This window comes from Mycetomoellerius zeteki, unplaced genomic scaffold, assembly GCF_001594055.1.
Source record: "Mycetomoellerius zeteki isolate Tzet28-1 unplaced genomic scaffold, Tzet1.0 scaffold433, whole genome shotgun sequence".
In the NCBI taxonomy this organism is placed as follows: Eukaryota; Metazoa; Arthropoda; class Insecta; order Hymenoptera; family Formicidae; genus Mycetomoellerius; species Mycetomoellerius zeteki.
Genome location: NW_017257428.1, coordinates 1,370,415 through 1,388,522, shown reverse-complemented (window position 1 = coordinate 1,388,522; position 18,108 = coordinate 1,370,415). Strand labels below are relative to the sequence as shown.

Sequence of the window (18,108 nt, the reverse complement as noted above, 5' to 3'; positions counted from 1 at the left end):
CTGAGATAGGACCATTCTTCTAGATCTAAAAGTATGATCCAATTAGCGCTAAGGAAACTTCCAACAGTTGCAAAACAAACGTTCTGCTGAACGCAGCCATTGTCTGCTGAGATAGGACTATTCTTCTAGATCTAAAAGTATGATCCAATTAGAGCGAAGGAAACTTACAACAGTTGCAAAACAAACGTTCTGCTGAACGCACCCATTCTGATTAGTTGATTCGCTTATGCACTATGCGTTATGCGTTATGCAAGAGTCTGTGCTGCGGTCTTAAGACTGCTACGACGTCTATTGTAGACCCCGCATAAAGCCCAATGTCCACGATGCTAGAACTCGATCTCGCTAAGTTCTCGGATCGAGAAATGTGTAACCAATCAGCTTACAGTTTTTACGGAAAACCGGCAAATTGATTGGCTACACATTTCTCAATCCAAGAACTCGGACCAATTTCTAACATCGTGGACATTGGGCTTAAGGATCGACAGGAGAGACTATGGAGAGATGGAGACCTCTAGTTTTGAATGTGGTATATGTGGTAGAATCTGATAGAGTGCAGGGCTGCGTTCGAAAATATCAGCTGGATGCCCTGTGTATCATTTTATCCTTGTTTAACAATGGATGAACAACAAGGATAAAATGATGCACAGGAGTATTTGGATGATATTTCCGAACGCAGCCCAGATATGTAGCTGCACCATAAATGAGGTGTAAATGAGTTGGCTTGTCACTCCTGCCGACTCTTAAAAAAATGCGAAGCCTCGTGAAAGTACGCCCGATATTCCTGATACTACCCGATGCGTGGGTGGATAGTACATTTTCAAAAATGTAGAAAGAGTATGCGAGGAGCATTTGTGACTTGTGGTAGCCGATGGTGATGACAAAGAAGTGATTGCGCGAAGAGTTTAGGTGTATTGAAGACGGAGACATTTGAAAAATCATATGGTATTATTGCCAACGAGATGGAGATGAATGCGTTACTGTTGATAACTGTATGTGCATGCGTCACGCACGCTTTTAATCTGGAACCACGAATACCTGTTGTCAAAAGGGGCCTGCACGGCTCTTATTTTGGCTATTCTGTAGCCCAACATGTTGAGATCGAGAATCACTCGTCATCCAAATTAACCAGTTGGTGAGTATTACTCATTGTCAGTTTCTTATTATCATTCTTTATTTTTGTATCCTATATGTAGATATTGTTGTAATTAATAGGAAAAAATTCTATTTTTAATAATGTATTACGATATAATATGAATAAAATTTTTTTGTCCTGTTGATCTCAATAAATTATTTTGAAATTGAATCATGAGTCTGCAGCACAAAAAATATTGTTGAAAACAATTTTCATTGTTTTAAATATTGAATATTTTTATTTTTATTTTTTAATATTTTTTTAACATATTTATTAAAAATATTGTTAAATATATATATTGTTACAGTTAAATTACAAAAAGCATAGCTTTATCTAAAATAAGAATGAGTGAAAAGATCATTGTATCTTCCTGTCGTCACAAATTTGAGAGTCATATGTAAATTAAGTCATAGAATCTTATTTTTACTTATCTTTTAAAATCAATTCATTGTATACTGTTATTTAAAAAGTTTTTAGTTAAGCTGCTATTATGTTGATGTTAACTTTATTATAACTATATGCTTATTTTTGCACAAGATTTATATATATATATAGAGAGATAACACTTGGTTTCTCTCTTTCAACAGGATGCTAATCGGTGCACCTTTGGATCAAAATAGGCAACCAGGTACAAACAGGTCAGGAGCGTTATGGCAATGTCCACTAAGCACATATACAAGGGACTGTACTCAAGTTATTACAGATGGACGGCTGAGTATGTCCTTATATATTTATTCTATTTCTTGTCATTTCGCTCTATATTTTGTTAATTGTATTATTGTGATAACTTAAAAATATGTATTTATAATACTATCGTATAACTTAATAATTTAATTTATAGTGCTGTATTAATTAAATTATTATTATACCTATACTCTCTCCATCAAATCTGCTCAATGTTTGAATGTTAAGATTAGGTCGAGCACATCTTTATGTATTAAACATGTTCAACAACGAATCTTGATTTAATCCAATAATATTTATATATCACATATTCGATATCTATTTAATGTTGTACTATATATAATAAGACGCTTTTTTGTTAAATCATGTTTCGGTAAACCAGTGGACGATGGTCTACTATACAGACCATACGAATACGATTCAAGTAAGTGTATAAACTTCAGCAAAGTCTTTGCAGAATGAATTGAATGAAGAGTTTGAAGATTTTGACCAGCGGTTTGCCATACAGAGATTGCACTTTTCTAAATAAAAAGTATTACATATATATTAAAAGGCGAGAAAGCATGTGATGTAAAAAAGTTAATCTCTATTATCTATTATATGTTAATTCTTTTGAATCAAAGCTTGCTCTTCTTTGAAATAACACAGAATAGAGATGGAATATTTCCTAAGGCTAATAATACCAATTAACAATAGTGATATATAATTATTTACAGCACTTTTGTGTAAAGAATGTAAATTGATGTTCTTGCTTTTACTAACATGTTTTTATTAATTGTTTTCATTTTTATTTATTATTGCTATCATCATGCATTTTTATTTATTATTGCTATCATCATTCAGATTTATATGTAAGTTTATGTTTATATGCATGGTCACTACATGATATTAATTAACATGAAGATAATCTTTTTGTTATTATTTTTATTCAAAATTATATGTAATTTGATAATATTGTAGAAATAAATCCAATTTTGCAGAAATAAAAAATCTGCTATTGATTTACTGATTATTGTCACTGTCTTATTTTATTATTATTGTGATAAATATATAAATAATTTTATTTATGTATACATACACAAAATATTTTTATATTATATTTTGTTATTATTTCATTTATTTTCTTTCAAAATTTTAATAATTTTCAAATATATTCAACTTAAGAATGTAACTACATATTACACAGATAAATTTTTGTCTGCTATTATGAATAAAGTTACAAATATAATTGATCAAAATATACAAAATTCATAATTATTGTAAATTCTTAAAAGCATAAATGTAATATGTCCCTATTGTATTTCCTCCATAGCTCTATGTTTGTGAAAAGACTACAATATTTTTTCCAGATTTGGAATCGGATGATTTAGTACAGCCGGGCAATGACGAAATAAAAGACAATCAATGGTTAGGAGTTACTGTACGAAGTCAGGGAATAGGAGGTAAAGTTATGGTGAGTAAAAAAAATTGTGGATAATCATAAAGTCGACGATACATCACACAGATTATCAATTGATTTTATGTATTCTCAGGTATGCGCGCATCGCCATATCGTGAAAACAGCTGATTCGCAATGGGGTCAGGGTCAATGTTACATACTGTCTCAAGATTTAAAATATGACGATTTAAAAAAACCATGCTCTGGAAAGCCTACTAATAAGTAATATAAATAAATTGCCTAATTTCTGAATATTCTACATATTTACAACACTTTCTTAAATTTCTTCAGCTAACAATCTTGTTTCCTGCTCAATTTTTCAGAGCTCATGAGCAGTTTGGTTACTGTCAAGCCGGGACTAGCGGTTTATTAACCGCTGAAGATCGTGTAGTGATTGGTACCCCGGGACCACATACTTGGAGGGGGACTCTCTATCTATTCACCATTTCTGACGAATTTTTAACTAGAGACAATACAGTTTACAACGCGCCAATGCAAGATTTTTCGCCTGTAAACAAATATAGCTATCTCGGTACGTAGCTTTATTAAAAATAAATTATTTTGGTATAAACTTTATTCATAATATTCTTATTATAAATATTGTCCGAAAATTGATTTGCTCTGCAGTTAAATTAATCATTTCTCCTTATTATAATGATTGCTACTGAATTAGATTCTTTTTAACAAGTAATTCCTTTAACAAGCTGGTGTCATGTCAACTTTTTTGTTTAATTTACGTTTGATGTTATAGGAATGTCCGTGGCCGTTGGAAACTTTTTTGGGAAAGATTTAGCATATGCGGCAGGTGCACCCCGTTCTAATGGTACAGGCCAAGTAGTTTTATTTACCAGACGTGATTTTAAGCCGGACATGGACGTTGCCCTTGTTCTGGATGGCGAACAATTCGCTTCGAGCTATGGATACGAGATTACATCGGCAGATATAAACGGAGATAAGTAAGACAATGTTTAATACATATTTCAATGATTATTACAAAATCACTGCGTTATATAAGAATTTATTTTTGTTCATTTTGTTTGTACACTTTAATATTTATTGTTTTAGAGTAACTGATTTGGTTGTAGCAGCACCGTTTTATTTCAACAAAGCGGAGGGTGGAGCTGTCTATATTTATACAACGTTAGATTTATGTCGAACTGCCAATGACAAGTGTTCGCCTGTCAAACTCGTCGGTCATGAGGAATCAAGGTTTATCATAAAACTTACATCATGTTGTATTTGGATGGATATTTAAGTATGGTAATGACAAATTGACGCTAGGTTTGGATTCGCATTGACAAATTTGGGTGATTTAAACAAGGATGGATACGAAGATATTGCAATTGGCGCTCCATATGAGGGAAAAGGCACAGTTTATATTTATCTAGGTTCCAAGAATGGCATAATTAAAACACCTTCTCAGGTAATAAATTTTGGCGTAATGCTCATTAGTTTTGTCTTTTACTCTATATATAATTTCAATTTCTTTTTTAACTTGTCTAATGCTCACTTTATTTAATAAAATTTATCGTTTTGTTACATTATTATTTAACAGATCATTCACGCTGAAGATATGCCTACGCCATTGAAAACATTTGGTTACTCGTTAAGCGGCGGAACCGACATGGATCAGAATGGATATTCTGATCTCCTTATCGGAGCATATGAGAACGACGCAGTCGTACTTCTCCGTTCTAAGAAAATAATCGATATATCTACTTATATACGCTATGCAAAGAAGGATGGGATATATCAGGATACAATAGAACCTATCGATCCCAATAAAATTGGATGTTTGGCTGATTCGAATTCGAATCATACATGGTAATAATAATTTTAATTATGAATAAATTGTAATATATATGTAATATATAATATATAATTTAATGTGTGCGTGCGTGCGCGTGGTGACGACACTACACATAGTTCTTATACTATACATACAATTACACTATATATATAGTGTAAGAATATATATAATATATATGTATGTGTGAAACTCTGTAGTTTCGCGTTTGAGGCTTGCTGCAAGACGGAATCGCTAGCGAAAGAAGATTCTATGCAAAATCTGAAATTAAACTATTATATCGAAGCGGAAACCTATACTGGAACCAAGAAATTCTCGAGAGTATTTTTCGGCATCAATGGTAATACGCGTCCTCATTACATAAATCGAACAGTTACCTTAGATAGCACAAAGTTGGTACACTGCCAAAAGGAAATTGTTTATTTGAAGGTAAAGTTAAATCATACTATGTTTTATGTTATTTCTGTTATCATATTTTTAATACATATAAGCATGCAATTATACAACACAAAACGTTTATTGTTGTTTCGTTAACATTTAATAATTATATATGTACTTAATTTTCTAAATCTTAAAGCAAAAATATCATAGATTTTACTTACAAAATTTAAAAATAAACTTCAAGTATCATGAAATCCATATTTTATAGGTCAACTATTTGATAAGGCTACCTACCTGAGTCCGTCAGAAAATTATCAGTTATATCGCAATTAATTGCAGTACAATTAAACGTAGATATGAGAAAGTTTCTGGGCGAATAAAATCATCTTTATTTTGATATATATATATAATCATGTCATATTGATAAATCATATTTATTTTTTGACATAGTATTGTATTAATGATAATGTTTATATGAAAACAAAAATTGTTGATATGTGCTCGTTGATATTCAAAACCGTTGATATCAAAAAGATGACTTTTCACAGAGTTTCCGCAAGCTATACGAACGTTATCAGAAGTGTATTGTCTCTTGGAGGAATTAGTTTGGAGGACAATAAAGATCATTTGTATATTAATTAAATGGTATTTATTTTCTCATAACATTCATCGAACTGCATTGCTACAATTCTGTTCGATTTACTTTTTTATCGGTATTTAATCAGTTTTGGTGCAAATATCAAATGATTTTTATTGACTGTCTTATTTTTATTTGTACTCTCTTAGAAGATCTATAATTATTTATTGTGGATGTCTAACAGGAGAACACACGCGACATCCAAACTCCTATCAAATTCCGTCTGAATTATTCGCTGATACAAGAAGAGCCAGTCATGCCTCTCGAAGGTGCCCCTTTACCCGATATGAAGAATTATCCAATACTCAATCAACAAGAAGCCGCACGTGTATTCGAGGCTGTCTTTCAAAAAGATTGTGGAAATAACGACATTTGCGAAAGCGATTTACAAGTGATAGCTAAACTGAATTTATCAGGTAGGTGTTTCTTTCTTATGAATTTCATATCAGAATTATCATAATATATACATATTTCACCGTGTAATTTTCATTAAAGTAAAATAACTTTTTAATGCCTCTTTTTAATGCCTTAACTTTACTCCATTCTCAGTTAATTCAACTTTTTCATAAACTGACATTTCATTTTGTACTGTTTCTCCATTATTTCACATTTGCCATTTGGCATGTATGCACTAGAGGCGTGTAAAATATCTTTACTGCAGACTTCCGCTCGATTGTGATAAAAAAAAAGCTCGAGCTTTTAGGATCAAGCTTTTTAGGCTCGAGCTCGAGCTTGATCTAAGACTCAAGCATAAGAAAAATAAACGTTATTGCGCATCGATCGAACCGTGTTACATGAACGTACCCAAAATACTGTAAATATTGTACGCATAGTCAAAATGCAATTCTGTAATCTTACATTAGAACTACACACAAGGAAACGGATAAAAGTTTGAGAGTTTTGTGCGCGATTGTATATACAATAAAATGGAAGATATTTTTCTCTCTCTCTCTCTCTCTCTCTCTCTCGATATTCTGCTTATATCTGAATAAAAACAAACATAATATAAAGCAAAGTATATTTTAAATTTACCAGAAAAAAATTTTGCTAAATTTTGCTAATATGATCTCTTATTGTATTAGCTTCCTCCGTAAAACCGGACTTCTACGAGTTGCTTTTGGGCGAAAGAGAAGAGATAGTAGTGGAAGTGAATGTGGCAAACATCGGTGAGTCTGCGTACGAGGCTCAACTGTTTATCATTCACTCACAAAGTTTGAACTACATCGCCAGTAAAAGCAACGATTCCGTAATCTGCAACTTGTACAACGCCACTATAGTATCGTGTTCTATCGGCAATCCATTCAAAAAAGACAAAGCAGTGGACATACAAGTGAGATTTGATCCCAAAGGTCTCGAGGATAATGAATCGCAATTGGGCTTTATAATTTTTGCAAATTCTACATCAAAGGAAATCAAAGAGAAACAACCCACTGTGCTGCAAGCTACGGTGTTAAAACGTGCCGAACTCTCAATCAAAGGGTAATTACTATGCTATTTATTCAGTATCCGATCTCATATGATTTCAGTGATATGTCTTCACATATGCAGCATTTACAACTTGTTAATTCGCTCTCTCTCTCTAAAAAAATTATATATATTTATACATAATTAAATTTGTATATCCATCGCATTATTTTTGCACGGTATACTGTGTCACTGTTCCTCGATAAGAAATACTGTCGATGTAAATATGTACTTATACTACTTATACACCAATAATTGAGCTATTCAATTTAATTTATATACAGTTGCATGCAAAAGTGTCCGGCCAAAGATATTTTTATGATTATTAACGTAGGTACCTCCACCGTGCTTCACAGTTGGTATTTGATATCGCGAATCATTTCTAGTGCCTTTTGGTCGTCGAACGTACCGTCTACCATCATTTCCAAACAAATTAATTTTAGTTTCATCTGAAAACATCACTTTCTTCCAATCTTCAACAGTCCAGTTACGGTGTTTTTTTGCAAATTCTAATCTGGCCTTCTTATTTTTTTTGCTAATAAGCGGTTTCTTAACTCCAACGCGTCCAAAAAGTCCCACTTCTGTCAATCTGCGTGAAACCGTACTTTGACTTATGTCAGCCAATTTTTCTTCGCGTAACTCGCGTGCGATGACCGCGGCATTCTTTTTCACATCTACGACAGCCTTTCTCTTAATCACTTTATCGACACGATTAGTAGTTTTTCTTGGCCTCCCAGGGCAGGGTTTATCTTTTAGAGCACCTGTAGTCTTGAATTTATTTATTATATCGTTAACAGTCGATTTACCTAATTCTAAAACATCAGCTATTTCACGTGAAACTTTTCCTTCGTTGTGAAACTTGATCACCAATTTACGTATGTCTAAAGACGTGCGTTTTGGCATTTTGACTGAGTATAATTGATCGAATAATAGAAAAGAAACGTGCTCTTAATGTTTACATACCTTCGTGACCGATAACGTAAACAAAGCCGTGCAAATTATACGTTCTTGGAATTTGGCCGAACAATTATGAAGAAGCAAAATGTGTTATTTTAGTTATAAATACGTGTTAATCGTTATAAACAATTTTTTAATTGTGCATTTTAATTACATGTCAAAAGTACTTTATGATGATATATTTGTGTTTTTATTTTGTACCCTTTCTACGTTAATAATGATAAAAATATCTTTGGCCGGACACTTTTGCATGCAACTGTAGTTATGTTTTTATTACATATACTAATAATTAAAAAAATGTATATTTATTTATATTTGTAGAAGTGCAAAAACTCAATGGGCGTTTTACGGTGGCCCTGTAGTTGGAGAATCCGCAATAAAATATCTGAATGAGGTAGGACCAAAGGTGTCACATATTTATGAAATATTTAACGAAGGCCCGTGGAAGGTCAGCACTGTGGAAGTGCGCATTTCATGGCCTTACGAGGTCGCGAATGACAAAGCGCATGGAAAATGGTTGCTCTATATGGAAGAGATGCCAACTATTCAAGGTAATACAAAATTCTTTGTTCCTTCGATTGACCCTCCCCCCCCTCTCTTTTTCTCTCTCTAATACACCAAAATAAAAAAATCGAGTAGAAGCTATTTGTCTGATTGTAAGATTGAGAAATGAGAATTAATTATTTCATTCTTGAGATTCAAGAATTCACCAATTAAAGTTTTAAATTCATCATCTAAAAGACGAGCATTTTACGAAAAAGATAAAAATGCAGTATGTGTGCGTGCGTGTGCGATGATCAATTTAAAATGCTTAAAGCAAAAATTAATTTATTTTTAAGAGAATGAAGATTAAGTATAAACTTCAGAGACTCTATATTTATCTTTCTTATTAAAAAAAAAAAAGAAATTATAAAAATGTTTTAAAAGAGGAACTTAAAATTTTTACTTCCTGCAGAGTTTGAAAGCTCATAAATAATTTTTAATTGTGAGTAATTTGTTTTTCATCATTCGAGTGTTTTAATTCTAGGGGGTTGGGCAAAGAAAAATATAATATATGTATATAAATATGATATTTAAGAATATGTAGTATATACATATATTAATACATATGTTTATCTCTTTTTATTGCATAAGATTTGTTCAGTATATTACATTAATGTTATTAAATGTGATAAAAATATACAATATTGTAAAATATTACACAAATTAAGCTAACAATACATCTAAATACGTATGTTAAATGATATAGCTCTGGGAGATGGTGAATGTACATTACCACCAGGATATGTAGTCAATCCATTAAAACTACAAGATAATGTCAACTTGGACGATATCGATAACATTATACAATCATCAACTCCATCGACAATCTTATATAATCATACTAATCACATAAGAACAACGCGAGATACAGAAAAAGTTGTAAATACGCGAACAATTATTGACAAGGATGGACATCGACATCGTGTTGTGGTGATGGTAAGTTATCACTTATGGTAAATCGTCATTCAATTATATTCGCAAGGTATAATTAGGAGAGTCGCATATAGAACTCTGAAAATAAACGCGAAATTTGTAATAAATCCCTATACGAACTGATTCATTGTATATGATACAAATGTCATAATTCTGAAATTATAATTATGAAATAGATATTGTGTTTCATTATTTATGAAATAGAATTGTAAATGTGAGGTATTTTTTTTCAATATCTATTCAAACTCCATTTTCATAAAAGGCAGTGTCAAAAATTAAAATATCCTTTAGCGTTCTTAAATTTTTACATAGAATTTCATTATTCTTAAGCTTTCAAAATTTAAAGCTTTTCTATTTTTGCGAATTCATTCTATATAGGACATTTTGATAGCAAAGCGTTTTTTATGAAGTGTTGATGGAAGGATTCTTACATTACAGAATTGCAAAGCTGGCACAGCAAAATGTTTCGATATTACATGTTACATATATAACTTACAGAGGAAACAGGAAGCAATCATAACTGTTAAAGCGAGGTAATAATAGAAATGTAAAAGTGATTATCATTAATTGCATCACACTTGATCACAAATAAATGACTTATTAATTTATTAATATGGATCACTCTTAATTATATAATTAATATAATACTTTAAGGAGCGAACTAATATTTTAGAGCTCAAAACAAAAAAAATATATTAACGTATTAACATAATACATTAATGTATGTTAATAAACACAATCAAGTTTTATCTTTCCCAGACAATTGAATAAGAAGTTTTATTAATATTAATATTTCAATTATATTCATTTTAATATTGTAGAGCATCTTATAATCTTCAAAGAAATAACTGATTTCAGACTTTGGAATTCTACTTTAGTCGAAGACTACCCGAAAGTGGACATGGTTAAAATAGGTTCCAATGCTAGAATAGTAATACCTTCAAACATTGTGATACAACAAGAGAACTTGAAGGATGATTACGCAATTGTAAGCACATTTTTCTATATATGTATACAATATATATTTCGATACTTGATAATTGTCTATATCAAACCCAAGATACTGATAATTGATAATAAAATTCTAATGTTGCATTTCCAATCTTAAATTTAATACAAAAAGATGTAAGAAACATATTAAAAGCGTTACGATAAAAATTTAATAGTGTTCTTTCACATTATTGTATAGGCCGAGACAATCGCTTATCCAGATCTATTGGATCAGCAAGAAGCCGAGCCTGTACCAGTGTGGATATATATAGTGGCTACAGTAGCTGGCATGTTATTATTCATTCTACTTACATTAATATTGAGAAAATTCGGATTCTTCAAAAGGCGACGGCCAGATCCGACCTTATCTGGAAATCTCGAGAAACACAGAGACGATAATCCTGAAAATGAAGCATTATTCAAACATTAAGCACTAAATAATCGAAATATAAAACATAGAAACATAAAAACGCAACAAACTGTCATGATTACTTAAGATTAAGTACTTATGGTATAGAAGAAAAAAATGATGAAAAAGAATGTTTATTCACGTACACAATTTATTTCTGGTTTTATACTGCCTGAATTTGAAATGCATATTTTGTACATACGCAAGAGCAGCTAAGTACACGAAGATTGATATATTGAAGTTTGTGATATTGTTATACTAAATACATTTTTTACACACAACAAATTTTTCTCGAAGAATATTCAGATTGTATGTATGTATGTATGTATGTATGTGTGTATACATATATCATATAAATGCCTTAACGTTATCTTTTATTAGAGAAAAAAACGCGCATCATGTTTAAACAGTTATCAACAATGACTATCCGTAATGAAGAAACAGGCAATATAAAGCAATAATCAAAAAGTAGCTTTTGTGACATGTATTATATTTGAAAAATTAAAAGAATTTATTTCCTATGTTATTTAAGTTTATAAAGGCATTTTTATAATTTTTATAATTATGTTAGTTTTAAAAGTTATTTAAAAATATCTACTTATTTTGAATTAACAGATATAATATAAATAATTAGATCAAAAAATATCCAACGACTGTTAAGGCATTTGTAATATCTATTGTATAATGAAATAGCCATTTTATTCCAATAGGAAGTATATAGCTATTATTATTAGTTTTTATTTATATTTTACTCATGTCATTATATATTTAAAGTAGCATTGACATAATATAGGAGGGAGTGATAAATTAAATTTGTAATAAAAATCATTCTCTTCATCCAAACATTATAGTGAAATTTAAAAAATTATATAATTTTATATTTGTTTTATTTTTAAAAGATAATTTCCTTAAAATTAAAGTAAAAAGTAAATAAAATTATTAAAACTGCGAGATATAAAACACACGATGACTCAGAATCGAATATATTATAATGATTTAAATGCATTAATATCTATTCATCATGTAATGGAACTATTCTTCATTATTATCATTCTTCATCTTATTATTATTCTTCTATTATTATTATTAATCTTCTATAATATTTTATTATTATTATTATTCTTCATTATTTTTTAATTTTTATTTAAAAATATCCCCATCTAGCAGATCTGAGGTTGTATTAAATTATTGATTATATGTAGAGTGTTCGGTAAACACTGTAACAACGCTTAAGGATAAATTCCTCCTGAGATCATTTTAAGACGAAAATCCTAATACCAAAATATTATAAGCTATAATAGTTCTTGATTATTAATAAGCATTTAAAATTAGCAAATCATACTGCCGATACTACTTAAAGTTCTGATGTGGTATAACGGAAAATGTATCAAGCACACTTGAATGCGCGACCTTTAGACGGTACGATTCGCTAACTTTAAATGCTTATAATTAAAAAATTATTATAGCCTTTTTGATATAGACATTTGATATAGACATTATTAGAATTTTTGTCTTAAAATGATCTTTTATTACGATCTTTACCGGGGACACTGTATATAATTATTAAAGCTTTAAGCTCTGATATATTCTCTATTGTAACAGGAATACAAAATGCAAGTTTTAAATGTATTGTGAACAACTATGAAACATGTTAAATACATATATTCGTTGAGATATTTGGAAATTTAAATTTAGAATTCTGTATAATTGACTATTATTCTATAAATATATTTAATATTTGTTTAATGTATCTATAAATTTTATCATTTTATAAATTATTTGTTGTAATCTGGTAAAAGAAAGAAATCATTCCGTTACACACAATAAAAATGTTTTATATACATATATATGTAATTTAAAAATGAAAGGAAAAAGATTTCGCATAAATACAATGTCATATTTATATTATCAGACTGTCAAAACTGAATGATGTTACGATCTCGAAAACTAATGATGTTACGATCTCTCTGCCAATATTTATTTATACTGCCTTAAAAACGGAAACGAAAATAACAAAGTTCACATACAGAACGTTTGATTTATCAAGCACCTTATATTACAAGTATAAAATTTGTTTATCGTTTAGTAATATTTTCTTATTATATATACATATATTCTTTTAGTGATGTTACATGCGATAATAAATACTATATTTATCTGTAATAGATTTTACATACATATTTGCATTTTATTAATATTTACAATAAAATTTTATTCTAAAATATACACACACACATATATGTATATTAGCCGAGAGCATATTTCTTTATATATCTTTAATGAAACCTTTATATTTTAAAATAAAAAAAAATCGGAAGTTTTGCAAGTATGTGCATTCGTACAAAAGAAAATTCGAAGAATACTAATAGCGTTTTCCCTTGATTGCACTAGTGCAACATTCAGGCTGTAACGTGTTTCCATGGCTGATAGTAAGCGAACTCATTAAATGTACCGTGTTTCCATTGCTATGATGCAAATTTTATATACGAAATGGAATTTCGTCTCAAAGAGACGGTGAAAAGGCAGTGTGACATTTAAAATTTGAAAATGGAAGTTAATTGAGAGCGATTTTAGCGCAATAATGAATGGCTACATTCAGCAAAGAAAGCAACTGTTGTAAAATTCTTCATTATAATTGGTTTATACATTTAGATCCGTAAGGAACCAAAAGCAAGAACCAATCATATTTAAGAATTTTACAACAGTTGCAAAAAACTGCTTTTTCTACTGAACGCAGCCAATGAAGTATAAGACTGCGTTCTGTTTCATGCATGATGCATCTTTTATCCTTGTTATTCACTGAATGTTAAACAAGGATAAATGATGCATTATGCACATCATGCGTAAAACGGAATGCAACCCAAGTGTACACTACGATGTGTACCACTCTAAGTGCAGCACTTAAATGCAACTAGTAAGGTGCAAAGCTACACCCAGTGCATCCCAAGGGAAAACGCTGTAAGTAGAATATATAACAAATTTGTTCTTGACAAGGTAAGTAATAAAAGGCAATGATCATTTATTCTATAAAGAAATTTTAAATTAAAATTTCTACTTATTTAGTAATAATTTTCCCGTTGTATGTATTATATATATCTAATATTGGAACATCCTATATTTCTTTTTAAATTAAAATTCATATTTATATTTTTTATCTTACCCTGAATGTATCTGAGGAGACCTACTTAGACTAGCATTATGTATTATGAAAAAAATTATTGGCTATGATGATCGATATCTAGAAATGGTTTGTTACAATACTTTTCCAGATAACAGCAATCTGCGATCACAAACCTGTATGAAATTAAAGGCATAATTATTTAATTGTATTTATGTATGTGTAATCGCAGCTCTATTATACTCAATAATTATATTAATAAGATTGTACAATAAAAGTTCAATATAATCTTTACACAAATTATATTTTATATGTATATAAATGTAATTCAGATAATAACGAAAATACATCTGTAGTCTACAATTATTTACATGCATACATGCATGCATAATTACCTATATAATAATACTGTCAAGGGAACAGTACTAGCATGCCACAAGGAATGAGCATCAAATATCCAAAAAATGGGAGGAAAATCTGCCAACTCGAGTAGAGTCACGAAAGTAGTTAATATATTGAACCAAGCGATTAAGTACATATAAGGCAACTTAATGCGGTTAAGATACCACCACAGCATTGTTATCGTGACAGTCGCTAATCCTAGAATTATAAACGGTTCAATTTTACAATGTAGTTTTGTTATCTTCTTGTAAATATATTACACAATCACGATATGAAATTTACCTATCGCTACATTAACCATCATATTATAACCATAATTAATTCTGCCTGACCATAAATGTGACAAATGTGTACACAAAATGCTCACATATCCACATGTTATAATAATAAATGCTTTAGTTCCCTTGTTCGTTATTCTAAAAATAATTACTACGTATATTAGATTTAATATGAAATAATCAAGAATAATAAATTAAATATATTGTTATGCCCGCATCGTGCCGACATCTGTCCTGTACCATCGGTGCCGAATGTCGGCACGATACGGGCATAACAACATATTAAAAGACTGTCTTTGAATTCTAAAGTTACTTTACTAAATACATATTAATCATTGAATTAATTAATTAATTCAATGATTATTTTATATACTTTTAAATATTAAAAAAAAATACATTAATTATATTCAGTAAAAACTTATTGCACATACCTTAAAAGCATGCAATATAAGAGTGTAAGTACCATACCAAACGCACAAGAATAGTCCATAGCTTCTGTAAATGGCCAGTCCCGCGAATGAAATACGGTTGACCAAAACCATCCATTTAAACATATCTATAATAAAATTACACTTTTTAAGCAAATTATGTAATACTCGAAGAGGATTAATGTGAGTCAAGAGAAAAATGTTTAACGATAAATAACATCCTTAAACATAGCTAATTTACTTGAGAAAATACATAATTAAGAAAATGTGAAAAATCATATTGCTTTTTGCCTATAAATTTATTGACCAGAATGAAGCAACTCTTTCCTTAATAAAAAAATTATGAGAAATCAATAATCTTTAAGTTTTAAATAATTGAAAATAAAGTTTTCAAAAAAAAAAATTAAATTTCAAAGATAATAATACAGATATTGACAAACTTTTTCATTACATTTGAAATGTATTTTACTTGAATAGATTTATAATTCATTAAAACATGTGATGTATTAAAAATTGAAAATTTGCAATGAATAATAATGTTTATCAGCTTGGCTAAAAAAATTGTACAATTCCAAATTAATGAAAAAAATGTATATGTAAAAAAAATTGCTGTTTTAGACACTTGAAGATATATATAAATACTGAACTTACAATATTGAAATATGTCCAAGCATAGAACATAGGATTAGTTTGATCTATCCTTCTTTTAAATTTTCGATACATTATCCAATGTGCACACAAATTTAGTATAGAGAATAAAACTGAAGCAGGCTCTTGACATCCAAACAAACGAATGAATGGCCACTGTAAAAATAAGAATAATCTCTATTGTTATTCATATCAAATGGATTATCATAGGTATACGTTATATGAATAAATGAAAATATTATGTAGTACTGATACATTGTAGAAATTAAAATGCTATATAAAAGTAATATATATTCTATAAAAATAATATCTGCTTTTATAGAAATAATATGTAAGCGAATGTTTTTATGCAATTATACTACAAAAAAGTTGATTTAAATAAAGATATTATTTTTCCTTCCATAATTAAATCTTTTCATATAATAAAGATTATGACTACATATTTAGCTTACTTTTCCATGAAACTGTGGTATGTTCCAACCATGAGATACATAGTAATCAACGGTCCTCCATATGCAAATATAACTACAATCTTCCTTGCAAGACCAGTGTAGCAAGATTAAGAATAAAGAAGGTTGTTCCTTAAAATTTATTTCTACAACATGCATCATTTAAAACATTTAAAATTGTTAAATACTAAACCTTCAACAAAAGAAATATTTTTATAAGTACAAAAATGCATCCAAAAAGAATTTTACTACTAGTAACAAAGTTGTAGAACGATATATCAAACACACAATACAGAGTATCTTGATTGATTCATAGCATACTTAATATTCATTAGATTCAAGATATTTTGAGTAAATCAGACTGAAGAAAAAAATAAGGATAGTGAATTACATAAAAAATTTACATCCATTTTAATTCTGGATAATCATGACGATTATTTTAAATATAATATTATATTACTAAAGTATAAAGAAAATAAAGAAGAATTTCTATTATTTTCTCATTTATTTACATATGTATTATATTTGCATACATATATATTGCTTTTTATATGAATATGATTTGTTAATATTCTATATAAGTACATACTCTTTATAAATGTATATAATTAAATACTATATATTATATAAATAATATATATTAAAGAATTCAAAAAAAATGTGGAAAAAATCGCAGCCCAATCATTACCGTCTCTGCAGTTTTTATTGCGACACAGTGCTAGACATTGGTTGTATATTTGCGACTTGTCACCTAACGAACCAATCGTATTTCCAACGAAACAAACTTGTAGAATCAAAAGAACCCATATCATTTTTGGCATGTCGCCCAATGTCGATCCATGAGTCCATGACGGAATTATGACGGTGCTGTATAAGCTGATTCACGAAGATGCGCAGTAACAAAATAATGACATTCGCGCATTTCAGCTAGAGAGCTCCCTCAAAAGGAGAGAGGGGCAAATTGCATCACGTGAATGCCCGCGTCCAATCAGGACGAGGGTCACGTGACCAGTTTTCTTCAAAGTTTGTTTGCGTCACAAGCTCCATCATGCTCCAACATGCTCCTACCATAGCTCCTACTCACTCTACCAAGCGCGTTGGAGTGAGTAAGAGCTATGGTAGGAGCATATTGGAGCATGTTGGAGCATGCGACGCGAACAAACCTGTAAGGAGTGGTCACTACCTTAATGCGGGTCGTAGGGTCTTAAGTCGTAGAAAATTGACCAATCACAGTCGAATATGAGAAGAATAATCAACTGTGATTGGTCAATTTTCTACGACTTAAGACCCTACGACCGCTACGACTTCTATTGTAGACCCCTCATTACGATTACGACTAAAATTTTTGTACGGTGATGGCCTTAAGCCTGATTTATAATGGCCGTAACCGTTAACTTATGCCGGTGCCGG

General features: G+C 30.0%; 2 protein-coding genes across 3 annotated transcripts; one reads left to right on the top strand and one right to left on the bottom strand.

The window, feature by feature from the left end:
- The first annotated feature begins 745 nt into the window (after positions 1-745).
- mew (multiple edematous wings) lies at positions 746-11,692 on the top strand. 2 transcript variants are annotated; one of them, XM_018454508.1, is made up of 18 exons: positions 960-1,132; positions 1,720-1,847; positions 2,199-2,240; positions 3,166-3,269; positions 3,349-3,476; positions 3,578-3,786; positions 4,006-4,210; positions 4,320-4,463; positions 4,536-4,677; positions 4,810-5,078; positions 5,262-5,490; positions 6,264-6,495; positions 7,162-7,558; positions 8,822-9,051; positions 9,750-9,979; positions 10,415-10,509; positions 10,835-10,964; positions 11,166-11,692. In XM_018454508.1, exons 1-18 carry the CDS (start codon positions 960-962, stop codon positions 11,394-11,396), a joined length of 3,318 nt encoding a protein of 1,105 aa, XP_018310010.1. In that variant the 3' UTR covers positions 11,397-11,692. The 2 variants fall into 2 exon arrangements, with proteins under 2 accessions (XP_018310011.1, XP_018310010.1); XM_018454509.1 differs by lacking the exon at positions 2,199-2,240 and having other exon boundaries at positions 746-1,132; positions 11,166-11,396.
- Positions 11,297-17,578, bottom strand: PGAP3 (Per1-like protein PGAP3). Its single transcript, XM_018454510.1, has 8 exons — positions 17,387-17,578; positions 16,702-16,844; positions 16,253-16,405; positions 15,605-15,729; positions 15,178-15,311; positions 14,889-15,093; positions 14,536-14,669; positions 11,297-11,367 (listed from the first exon to the last, which is right to left on the bottom strand). The coding sequence occupies exons 1-7, from the start codon at positions 17,517-17,519 to the stop codon at positions 14,591-14,593; spliced, it is 972 nt and encodes a 323-aa protein (XP_018310012.1). The 5' UTR covers positions 17,520-17,578; the 3' UTR covers positions 11,297-11,367; positions 14,536-14,590.
- Positions 17,579-18,108: the final 530 nt, after the last annotated feature.

Excerpts from the sequence above, each read along its gene's own strand:
- mew (XM_018454508.1), top strand. The coding sequence starts at position 960 with ATGGAGATGAATGCGTTACTGTTGATAACTGTATGTGCATGCGTCACG. Across the intron at positions 2,241-3,165 it reads ACCATACGAATACGATTCAA|ATTTGGAATCGGATGATTTA; the intron begins GTAAGTGTATAA and ends TATTTTTTCCAG. Across the intron at positions 3,477-3,577 it reads TCTGGAAAGCCTACTAATAA|AGCTCATGAGCAGTTTGGTT; the intron begins GTAATATAAATA and ends TCAATTTTTCAG.
- PGAP3 (XM_018454510.1), bottom strand. The coding sequence starts at position 17,519 with ATGCCAAAAATGATATGGGTTCTTTTGATTCTACAAGTTTGTTTCGTT. Across the intron at positions 15,730-16,252 it reads CTTGGACATATTTCAATATT|ATATGTTTAAATGGATGGTT; the intron begins GTAAGTTCAGTA and ends ATTTTATTATAG. Across the intron at positions 15,094-15,177 it reads GATGGTTAATGTAGCGATAG|GATTAGCGACTGTCACGATA; the intron begins GTAAATTTCATA and ends TTATAATTCTAG.